Source organism: Podarcis melisellensis (genome assembly GCF_964234715.1).
Source record: "Podarcis melisellensis genome assembly, chromosome: 8".
In the NCBI taxonomy this organism is placed as follows: domain Eukaryota; kingdom Metazoa; phylum Chordata; class Lepidosauria; order Squamata; family Lacertidae; genus Podarcis; species Podarcis melisellensis.
The window spans coordinates 22,614,388-22,626,690 of record NC_138540.1 but is presented as its reverse complement, the minus strand read 5'-3'; the positions used below and the strand labels follow the sequence as shown (position 1 = coordinate 22,626,690).

At 43.5% G+C, this 12,303-nt stretch overlaps 1 protein-coding gene across 15 annotated transcripts in view; it reads left to right on the top strand.

Annotated features, from left to right (window-relative positions):
- MORN1 (MORN repeat containing 1) overlaps positions 1-12,303 on the top strand; it is a 235,182-nt gene that overhangs the window by 54,155 nt on the left and 168,724 nt on the right. For 14 of the 15 annotated variants that reach the window (XR_014171296.1, XM_081923661.1, XM_081923669.1 and 11 more), the window contains exons 11-12: positions 7,628-7,746; positions 8,864-8,940. Coding sequence is in view for 14 of the 15 variants with exons in the window: in XM_081923661.1 (XP_081779787.1) it covers positions 7,628-7,746; positions 8,864-8,940 (196 nt within the window). In the remaining variant the exon portion in view is untranslated. Of the gene's footprint in view, positions 1-7,627; positions 7,747-8,863; positions 8,941-11,208; positions 11,275-12,303 lie in introns of all 15 variants that reach the window. The other variant, XM_081923667.1, reaches the window with a different exon arrangement.

Sequence of the window (12,303 nt, the reverse complement as noted above, 5' to 3'; positions counted from 1 at the left end):
AGACTCACTGAAGCTAATGGACTGTTGATTTCAATTGGTATATCTATCTGTCTGTCTGTCTGTCTGTCTGTCTGTCTATCATCTATCTATATCTATCTATCTATCATCTATCTATCATCTATCTATCATCTATCTATCTATCTATCATCTATCTATCTATATCAATCTATATTTATTGTATTCCATAGACCCACAAAACAGTTTCAAAACAAGATGCAGTTAGGACAACCAAACATCAACAGGCAAAAGAGACTGAGGTAGTCATTTTGTTATGTCTAAAGCATGATGGTCTTTGTTTCTTGCAACCTCTGAAATAAACTCTGCCACGGTCAGTGTAATATCATTTGACCTATCCTCCAGAAGGTATTTAATATGGGAGGCTTCAGATTTTCCTGGCAAATTTGCTAGTAAGGGTTTGATCAGTTGATCCCTTGCTTGTTCATACTGCCCACAATGCAGTAGGATATGGTTCATAAACAAAGCCTATTCTGATAGGAGACGCCTCTCAGCCTACCATTTAGAACTTCTGATGGAAATACATTTAATCTAGCTTTGGTAAATAAATGCTGATAGGTGGGTACGGACAAATTCCCAAGACATGAGGCTAACTGAAAGTCGTGCCCATATTGGATTCCAGCTGCAATCTGGCCACAGGTTACGTTGGATCTGGATTGGTCTCCTCTGAGTTGGACTTAGTTGGCTACAATTCAGAGTCTGAAAGGACCCCAATGGTCCACTTCTACAGCATCCCTAGTGGCCATCCAGCCTTTGCCTAAAAACCTGTAATAAAGGAAAGTCTACCATCTTCCAAGGCAGTCTGTTCCATTGCTGACTAGCTCATACTGCCAGGGAGTTCTTTCTAATGTTTCATCTAAATCCTCCCCACCCCCTCTTATAATTTGAATCTTTGGTTCAGGTCCTACCTTCTGGATATGTTGAATAATATTGGATGTATGATGTGTACAGCATTGGAATAATCTCAGCTCAATAGTTCTGAGTAGACAGGACTTAACTGTTTTGTGGGTTTTTGTTTTTTTAAATAGCTTTCCCTGCTCCTTTTACTCCCCCCCCTTCCCTCCCAACCTCCTGCCTGGCAGAAACTCTCCAATTGGTTGCTCTGCATTTCCTTTCAAATGGGAAAGAAGTAGAAAAACATCTCTCTTGCATCTGGAACTGCGCCAGATACTCTAAACCCTATTTTGGTTAAATTACAGTACCCAGATTTTTAGTAACAAAACGCATTGATTTTATATTCAAAAAGATTTTTATATTTAGTCTGTTAACCTTTTGTAATTCCCACCCACTGCTTTTAAACCGCAGAATGTGGTTGGTTTTTTTAATGCTAATTGTTGTCAGTAGGGTATCAGCCACAGCCCCTTAGCAATTTAAACTCATTGAATTGTAATGCAGGTGCTGATAATTGGAGGACTGCTATTGTTTTCCTGGCAATGGGGAATATGTTTCAAACAATTCCTTGCAAATTGGATTTGAGACCATGAAAAAAAAACATACTTTAAAGATAACTTTAGCTTCCAATTTAGAAAGTGCAGGGGGGTAGGGACAGGGAGCAGCTGCACAAGCTAGTGTGGTCCTCTGAGACTTTGTCTCTCTTGTTCAGGCTGAGCACACCAAATGGGGTAGCTAATATGGTACCTTCCAGATGACTTGTCAGGCTGGCTGGGGCTGATGAGAGTCGGAGTCCAATAACATCTGGAGGGCACTGTGTTGGCTGTCTCTTTGTTAAACCCAATAATGTGTGTGGGAGACAAAATAGGTCTTTTGAAAAGGATTGTCCCCACTTTACAGGGGCTATGCTTAGGAAGCTCCGTTACATTGAGCAAAATCAGCTAGCTCAGTCACGTCTACACATAATGGCGTGGCTCTCCTGGATTGCAGGCAAGGGGGTCTCTTCCAGCCTTTACTGGGAGATGCCAAGCATTTAAGCTGGGACCTCTTGCATGCATATCAGATTGTCAACTGTTGTGCTTCTGTTAGGACTTTGGGTTTTCTCCAGCTATGTCCCACTCAAAGCAGAGCCATTACCATTAATGAACCTAAGTTAGTCATGCCCATTAATTTCAGTGGGTCTACACTTAGTAGGACTAACATTGGATACCACCCACAGGGGCACAGAAAGCTGCCTTATATTGCACCAGATCTATCTGATATTGTAGATCCATCTTGCTGAGTATTGTCTGCACCAGGCATGTCCAACCAGTTGATCGCGATCTACCGGTCGATCGCGGGGCGTCCCTGGTCGATCACATGATCCTGATCAATCACGCCCCCCAAAGTCTCGCAGTCTCTTGGGAGTTGGAAATGCCTGGTCTACACTGACTGGCAGTGGCTGTCCAAGATTTCAGGAAGGGAATATTCCTAGCCCTCCTAGACCTTCTGCATGCAAAAGCATATGCTGTCCCACTGAGCTGTAAGAAAAGCCAAATCTCTGCGCTTAGCCTCCACACTGACATGCTCGCTTTCTGTGGGCAGGGAGCATTTTGTGTGTGACTGAACAGTGAGTAATTTTTCCAACAAGCAGACCTGCAATCTGAAGTAGTGAAGTCCAGGCACAGCTTCACCACTCAGCTCTACTGGTTGTATAAACTTGCACTGGCACCTGTAGCAGTTTCCCCCTTCTTTTACCGTTCTTGGTTTTCATATGTTAGATAAGATCCACACAGACCAAACATTATGAGGATGGAATGGTAACTTTGGCCCCCTTCATTTCCTTGCTTTCATCAAATAAAGTTACACCCTTGCTTTGACGTACAATTGAGGTTTCTTTTGTGTGTTAATTGACGTTGGCTTTGTAAGACTCGGTGGAATGTAATTTTATAGGGAGATGTTTGATTGAAATCTCAGCCTTCGTTGTTTTGTGCTTTTTCAGCCAATGCTCAAAAGCCAACTATTTGTTAAATCTTTTGCCTGTGTTTTACATTAAGGCAAAGCTGGGGTTTCCTATTGGAAACATGAAGTGTACTTTCTTTATGGAAAACCTAACAATTTGACTTCGGTTCATTTGTAATATAGCTGTAGCTCAGTGGCAAAACATCTGCCTGGCATGCAGAAAGCCCCAGGTTCATTCCCCAGCATCTCTTGGCAGGACTGGGATTGTCCCTTGCCTGAAATCCCGGAGAGCTGCTGCCAGTCAGTGTAGACAGTACTGAGCTAGATGGCTCAGTGGTCTGGCTCAGTATAAGACAGTTTTCTATGACAGAATATTGTACTGCACCCTGACATCCAAAAAGGAGAGCTTTCTTCATGGTTTCCAGCTAGCCATAACCCCCTCCAGGCAGGATAACCAATTCTATCTACCACCACCTTCAATTTATATTTGTATTTTTTGCAACCAACCTGAAACATTTTGTGCTTGTGAAGCATGTTCATGCTGCATGGAGCTGGGAGGGGGCTTCCTGCTTCAATATTTTTTTTAGGAAGATTTTTGTATGTCTGCAAACTTCAGGGTTTTCCTGACCATACTGATACTAGTAGTAACAGCAGCAGCATTAACAAACCACCTTTCATTTTAAGATGAATATTTTTCTAGTTTCTCTAGAGAAAAACGTTAGGTCCTCGAAGAAACCGGAGAACAAATTTTGACACAGCACTAGAAATTTTGAGTGGGCTCATTTCGTTTCCCAACTGGTAGGCACAGGGCAGCTCAAGTTTGGTTTTAGAGGGGGGAAGTAGGGCCTGCAACAAAAGGTTGCAGTTGGCGTGTTCTGGCTCGGGGTTCCAGGCAGCCATGCTGTATTCTAGGACACTCTTTTCCATTCCCTTTCTCCTCTAGTTTTCTGTCCCTCCCACCTCACATTTCTCAGTGGTTCTGTTATGGCTCCTACCCTGCCAGCTCTCAGCAGCTTACCTCACTACAGTGGTACCTCAGTTGTCAAACGTAATCAGTTCCGGAAGACCGTTCAACTTCCAAAACGTTCGACAACCAAGGTGCAAAGGGCAGTCGGCAAAGTCAATGGAGAAAAAGCGGGGGGGGGGGACGCAATGGAAGCTGTTCGACTTCCGAGACCCATTTGAAAACGGAAGCAATTACTTCTGGGTTTTCGGAGTTCGGGTTCTGAAATGTTTGGCTTCCAAGACACTCAAAAACCGAGGTACCACTGTATTAGAAGGGGTGATTATGGTGATGATTTAATACCAAGGATATCATAACTGAAAAGACCTGGCATGAGCTTCACTGACATGCAAAACGCTTCAATGAACCATGAGTTGCACCCATGGTTCTTTTGTAACATGGGCCCCATGGATGGGTTATGCCTTGCAGGAAATACTATTCTCCTAAGGCAACCTTACCCAACATGGTGCCACCAAAGGAGGTTGCTGACGGCTGCTCCATAGCTTTTCGTTGTGTGTTAAGTCCATGCTTCTCAATCTTTTCCCCACCTTCCTCATTAGTTAACTGACATTTATTGGTAATTGAATCAAGCATTAAAGGCTAATGCACTGTGTCTGGTCACCTTTAAATAAGACACAACTGCCGCTCCCAAGGACCAGTCACCCTAACTCACCCCCTCGCACCCTTTTTAAGGAAGAAAGTATTACAACATTCAGACCAGCCCATCAACAGCCAATAATTCTTTATGCTCCATTATTAGAAGGTCTGCCTACCGTTTAACAATAATGACTCTAACGCCCTAAGTTATAGATGTTTATAGCTATTTCTCCTTTCACGCCATCCCTTTTTCCTCTCTTCCTCCTCCTAGTTTTATGCCCTACACAGGTGATTAGCATGTTGTAATTGAGTTGGTCATAAAAAAAGATAATTTCACTCCCAGAGAGGTCAAACTGCCCCATCTTCTGCAGTCATTATGAGACAAGTCATTCTGCTCCTGCTTCCTCCACTCCATTCCACCCCCCACAAGGTGATGGAATGACCTTTATCTTGCTGATCAAGACATAATTGTTGTAATAAAAATAGACACAGAGGGTGGATTTCAGGAGTGGCACTCCTGAGATGGGAGTCTCCAATTAAACTGGGTTTTATCGTGAGCTGCGGGCAGCTGTCAGACGGGAGGCAGGAGCTGGGAAGAGAGAGTTACGTGAAGGATGCAGACCTGACACACTGCAACCAGGGAGGCATTGTTTTTCAGGCAGAGTCCCAGTCCAGCCTCTGATACCCTTCCTGTCTGAGAGGATCCAATGTCTAGCCTGCACAGCTGAGCCTAGTTCAGAAAATGAGAGTACATCACTGCCCAGGGAAAGGCTCCAATCTACAGCTCTGGTTGCAACCCTGGTGACTCTTTGCACACAGATCCAAGAGTGGGCAATCACTACAGGGCAGAATTAGGGAGACAAGAAAGCAGTGGTTTCTGTTCTGAACTGACTTCATCACAATCAGCGCTGTTTCTGTTCTACTGAAGTTCAGTTCCCACCAAATACTATGCTATTCATCTTCTTGTCTGCTATTTAACATTATTTACGTAACTTACAAATTCAATGTAATTAATGATGCAATTCTTTCCACACCGTTCATTTCAATGCTAGGGAAGCACAATTTTAAGGGGTGGTGGTGGTCATCAACTACATATTATTTGCAGACTAAAAACAACAACAATTGATCAGTATTCACTGGATTTATTTCCATTCCAAACATGAGACCGAATGAGCAAACCCTAGCAATTTCCAGTTCCATTTCTATGTTCATCAGAATTCTATGACAGAATTCTGGGCAGGATAAAGTTGAGGGTTTTGGTAGCAACCCAGAGAGAAACTGAACTTGTTGCTCAGACTAATAGGGAAGGCAGCAGGATCTGAGGGTTTATATTGGACAGTAGCATTTGAGTGGCCTTTGGGGGCATGTAGCAGATTATGGGATATTAATGCAAAATGTCCCAGCTTTCGTTCCGAGTGGCAGAAGGGATCTGATTCAAAAGGCCACTGGGTTGAGCCTGTATAACACTTTCCACCTGTGCCAGCATACAGCCATCCTCTTAAGCCAGCTCATGTACTAGTGGTGGACCTTGGGGTCTCAAATTTCAGCGGTGCCCTGTGCAACACCAAAATCCAGCGCCCTCACCTCCCATGTTCCAATCAAAATCAAAGTTGTGGCACCCTCAAGGCTTGACACCCAGTGTGACCAAACTGGTTGCGCTGCCCTAAATCCGCCTCTGCGTGTACACAAATCAGTTCCCTGGGTGACATCTTGTTGATGCTGGCAGAACATTACTCTTTGTCCTTTCCATTCTCTCACTTCATTGGCCAAAAGAAAGGTTACTTTTCCTGCACTAAGCACCCAGCACAGTGAAATTTCACATTGTTAAGTGCTGCACAACTTTCCATGGTGTCTCCACCTGATCGTTTAAAAAGTTCGCCTTTCCACTTTTGCAAGGACGTTCTTTTAACACCTCTCTCTTCATTAGCTTTCGCTGTACTAGCAGTATTTATGTTCTGAGCAATGAATGGGAACCATATTGCTTACAGCATAATTTCCAATTTCTTAATGCACTAATAGTTTTCAATAAAGATTTCGCAGCTGCTAACTCCTGATTTGCCTTGTCTAATGGTGGTGCGGTATGCTTTTAAAGAAAGTATCAAACTAATACTGTGAAGTTGGGGGGGGGGTAGGAAATCAAGGTTACCCAGGTGTGGCATGGTGTTAGGGTTCAGACATGTCCAATCCCAAAGGGCTAAGAAATTAGAGCTGTTAAGGACCCCAACCTTCACAGATGCATTATTTAGGCAGTATTGATAATGATATAACAAGCATGTGAAGCTGTGGTCCTTCCAGGTGTTGCTGAACTACAACTTCCATCAGCTCCAACAATCACAGCCAATGTCCAAGGATTATGGGAATTGCAGCTCAGCAACACCTGGAGAGCCACAGTTTCCTCACACCTGTGATAAAGTATCCTAGGTCGCTGGAAGTTCCAGCTTCACTCTCTCTTGGAGCTGGGTGACTGTTAGTGGCACTGTGGTGAACCTAGGTCCCGTATATGTTTGTTCACTAGAATGGGTTCATGGAGTCTGTACAATTGAAGCTATCATGCAGCAACTGAAGCTACCATTCCACATTACAAATACCCAACTGGCAACCAGTACCACCCAAATATAACATGACTTCCATGTCAGCCTGAACCCAATTGTGAACGTTTCTGGGTTGCTTGGAAGGACCATGCAAAAGCTCCATTGCTACAGATGGTCACACTCTTTATGCAGAGGCCGGAGTGCATCACCATGCCCGGGAGAAACATATGAGTGTTGACACATACATAGGGCTTCAATCTCTACCTTGCAAGATAGTTGCTAAGAAAACTCTTGGTGGTGGGGAGAAGACAACCAGGCATGGTGCCTTTTGCACTTTGGGGGAAGTGAGAGATGTCAGCGTACTGAATTTTATAAATACTGTTGGAGATATTGCTAGAGTAAATCACAGCTGCTGAGAGCTTAGGTACAACATACTAATTTTCCATTCCACTGTTATATTCAAGGTGACTTTTATAAAGGGACCCAAAGCTTGTAGTAGAGAGCCACAAGCATTTCTTGTGTCTTGTTTCATTTACCTTCCCCTGCAACAGACTAAATATTATTTATTTAAATTTTGATCACTCATTAAACACAACAGGAAAATAGATGGATGCTTCCCTTGACTATATACTGTTCTTTGTTTATATAGAAAATGAAAGTGGCTGTTTCCGAAGAGTTGAGCGCGGCTGTGCCATTTTCAGTAGCATCACCCTTGCACCTCTTCCAGGAGATCCTCAACCTGCTGAGCAGTCAGATGAGCCAAATGAAGTAAGGAAAGCCAGCTACACTTGTGGACACAACAGTTTACATCCACATTTCATTCCCATTTCATTATCTGGCAGTAGTCCAGATTAGAAGCTCCTCCCTAACACCCAGATGGAAGAATGTGTTACCCAGAAGTGGCTTGCTGAGCAGGGCAAAAAAACCTGCTACCCTAACTTCCTGGCAGGAAGGTCACTGTTGCTTATCAGGAGGTGTGAAGCAGTTATTGAGCCACATTGGTTTTGCTGGTGTGTTTGCACTGCACTGACCTTCCCACCAGCTCCCCCACCTTCAGGTAAGCTACAGCTACTCACCTCCCAGGAAGCTAGAGTATTGGCTCCACGAAACCTGCCTCAAAGAGTGCACAGCAGGTTCCAGTGATGGCACCTGCAGCCCCACCCCCTTCAAAACATTCTGGTGTGGTCCTTCATACAATGCATAGTTCTCACTGTTCCCACTGATACTCTAGGCGACTGTGTGAAATTAAATGACTACTAAACCCAGTGTCCTGGTATTTGTCCAATTGTTTCTCAGACCACTGCTTGTTGCCGCTGCCCCCCAAATAAGTCAAAAGAGGAGGGGACCCACAAAAGCGCCCTTACCCCATGGCCTCTCAAAATTGAAGCCAACCTCACCAGATGCTTACATACATAGCAACTTTATTTGCATCAGCCATTAGCCATAGCAATAAAATACAGTGTACTGAGGATAGAGCTAAATGCTTAGCTATACAAAAGACATTCTAGAGCAGCAGTTCTCAACCTGTGGGTCCCCAGATGTTGTTGGACTACAACTCCCATCATCCCTGAGTTCTGGCCTTGCTAGCTAGGGGTGATGGGAGTTGTAGTTCAACAACATCTGGGGACCCACAGGTTGAGAAAGGCTGTTCTAGAGGTTTGCATCAGTACAAATGGGGTCCAGTATCTTATATCATGTGCAATCCCTTATGCTTGCCCTAAGAAGACATGTTCTGTGGAGCCAGCATAGTGCGTGGGTAGACAGCGGAATTTGGGAACATGAGTTTGGAACCCTGGTTAGTCATAAAGCTCACTGGGTGACCTTGAACCAGATCTTGATCTCTCCCATATTTAGAATTTATTATCTAAACCTCTTACTCATGCAGAAAGGGGGCAAAAAGGCAAGTGTCAAGACCATTGCAGAGAAAATGACTGCTTCCCAGGAGACGGTTGGAGATAGCAGGTATGTTCCCATCTCCCACTTCTCAGATGGATGCTTTTTCATTCATGTCTGTGACCCTGCTTTCTCAACAAACTACATCAAACTGCCTTTTGTATTTCAAGTAACATTTTCAGAATGTTAACATTTTCAGAGCTGCACTCCCAACCTACTACCTTAAAAAAAAAATCCCCTATGGGCTCATTGTTGTGTTGTGTTTTGAATTTGTGAAGCAAGAATGTGTACTCAGGATCACATCATCATTAAGTCAGAACTAATCACTAACAGTAAATTTGTGCTGTTTCTTAAACACATAAGAAATCCTTTCCTGAGCCAAAGTTAACTTCGTCTGGGATTCTTTTTAGTAATTCCAACAACCACTAGGTGGTCCACCAGAAATTGGCCAATAGGACCGCTCTGATTCATTATCTCTCTTCTGTCCATCAGTTCCATGCCTCTGCCCCTGCTCCATCCCCACACCATATTCATTTATTTCTAAGCCTCCTTAGATGCCTTTCCAGTTATATGGTGCTCAGTGCAACTTTCAGGGTAATGCATTAATTGCCTTATAGACTGAAGGATCCCATGGTGATTGCAAACTGAACACGAGTCAGTTGTGTGATGCGGCTTCAGAAAAATCTAATGCAGTTTTAGGTTGCATTAATAGAACCATAATTTCCAAGTGGCAGGCAGTAAGAATTCCACTTTATTGTTGAAGGAGGGTGAAGGAAATCATGAACATCCACAGAGGTGCAAAAGCAGCTGGATGAGCCATAATCTCTAGATTCCCAGTTTTCAGTTCCTGCCTTCCTGTCTATCTAATCTGTCTGTCTGTCTGTCTGTCTATCTATCTATCTATCTATCTATCCATCCATCCATCCATCCATCCATCTATCATCATCTATCTATATCTATCTATCATCTATCTATCTATCTATCTATCTATCATCTATCTATCTATCTATCTATCTATCTATCTATCTATCTATCTATCTATATCTATCTTAAAAAAACAAGTTTCTACCTTTTGTAGAACCTGAGATATGAGGCAATGGTCATGGTCTCCTCATTTGTTTTATGAGAAATTAGCCTGCACTTATCTTTCCGTGTTCTTTAGCAGGGAGGCTGGTCAGCTTCTTCAATCCATGAATTTCAGAACCCCCACAACAACATCCCCCACAGCTATCCTAACCCCATATGCATATGCATTGATTTTCACTTAATCAGACTGCCACTAACCAGTCCCTCTTCTGCTAACCATTCTGCTGTTCACAACAGAGCCAATCATCACCCATCACTATGTGTGGCCAGCAGGTCCCACACATGTCTCTGGGGGGGGTGACCTTTAAGGGGGGCAATGACATACAAACACTCTTCCATAGAAACAGCTAAGGTAGGGTGTCAGGACTCTACACTCCTCCTTCTTTCCTCCCCCCCCCCCCGCCCTTTCTGATTGGTAACATGTAGCCAGAAAGGAGTCCTGGAGTCAAAGGACATTATGAATGGCCCCAACCTGCAAGCTGTAGGTGATTGAGATATTTACATCTTTCCCTGGAAGTCATCACACAGATGGAGTTACTGCAGTCAGTGAAAGAGCAGATGAGGGAGAGAAACTCAACTGACACCAGGCGGGACTTGTTCTGGCTATTGTGTTTCAATCCAGTTTATTTCAGCAATTCATGGAGTCTTGGGATGCAGTGGAGGTGGGATGAAAAGAGGAAGAATGTCAATGGCAACCGCAGAGTAGAGTGGGGTGGCATTCTATCCTTCCTCCCCTTAGTTACATTTAAAAGGTAGCTGCCCAGAGCGGCTGGGGCAACTCAGTCAGGTGGGCAGAGTAAAAATAATAAATTTATTTAATTATTATAGTTGAGGGGTTTTTATTCTTGTTCTGGCATACTAGAAAAAGAGACAGCTCTCTTGAGCTTTGTCAGCTTGGTGAGTTGTTGTTGTTTCCCCCTCCCTTGGGTTGTATTGTGGCTTCAAAGCATTGCTGGTGTGTTTGTGTTCTTATTAAAAATGAGCCTTGCGATTCTCCGTAGCATTTCCTGGAGTGGAGGTTTCCATGGAGACTCTACTCCAGGAAATGCCTTGGTTTGCATTTTCAAAGAACCCTTGTCGCTCCCCAGCCTTGCCCGACAGATGTTTGTGTTCTTAAGAAAGAGTTTTGGAGTTGTGATTTTCCGTACTGGGTTTCCCTGGAGTCTAAACTAGTGTGCAAAACTAGCAACTACAGTCAAAGCCCACCTGCATAACTCTACAATATCCTGTATCTGTCTGTCTTTGAAACAGATACATTCTGATGCTAGTTAAACATTGAAGAGCTGGCTTTGCTCCTTGCCACGGGCATGTGAAGAGGTGTGTGTGCGTTGCAACCATGTAGAACACAAAGACCCCAATTGTTTATTTCAGGAAGCATTCTAACAGAACATAGATGTGTCGGAAGCTGCCTTATATTGAGTCAGACCATTGTCCACCTGGGTCCCCATTTTCTACACTGACTGGCCATGGCTTGCCAGGATTTCAGTCAGGGTACAATTCTTAGCCCTATGTGGATATGCCAGGAACCTTTTGCATACAAAGCAGATGTTCTACTGAACTATGGTTCCATTTACTTTGCTGTAAATGATGCTGGGGAAGAGATTCATATGTGTGGTACAAAACTACATGGAAATGACATCAAATACTGTCTGGCACAGCCCCTGGTACCCTAGATTTCTCCATTTATTAAGAAAATTATGAATCAGTTTATCTAGCAAGATATACCGTTACCCACAGAGAACTGTATTATTTTTCCAGAAATGTTGGTATCATTCTAATGTGTAAGAAAGGAGATGTTTGAGTGCTCAAATCAGGAGAAATGCCCCTTCTCAAATGACAAACTGTTTCCAATAAACCTATGCCAATTCCTTCAAGTTCTCAAGCATACTTTTGATTTTCACAGAGTTACTATTGGGTGGTTTGGAGCACCCCAAAATCCTGTGCCTGATAAATGAAGATTCTGTGTATGTGTGTGAAGTCCAACCATATCTGGAGGGCACCACATTGATTAGTGCTGCCTTAGTCATGCATTAAGATCTGTAGGGGAGGCCCTACTAATAGTTTCATCCTTTACCTGAGTCACAATAGGGTCTTCTCGGTCATGGCTCCTTGATTTGTGGGATTCCCTCCTGCTAGAAATGCTCTCACTCGCCTCATTGAGGTAATGTTCTGTTCAGCATATGAGGGTTGACGAGTTGATTGTGGTGTTTCTTACGTATTGTGGTGGTGCTGATTTCCCCTATGACATGCATTCAGTTTGCGGTTTTATTTCTGATGTTTTCTTTTTATTATTTTATTGTCAATTGTTCACTGCTCCAAGAACTTTTGTGGAAGGGCGGTCTGCAA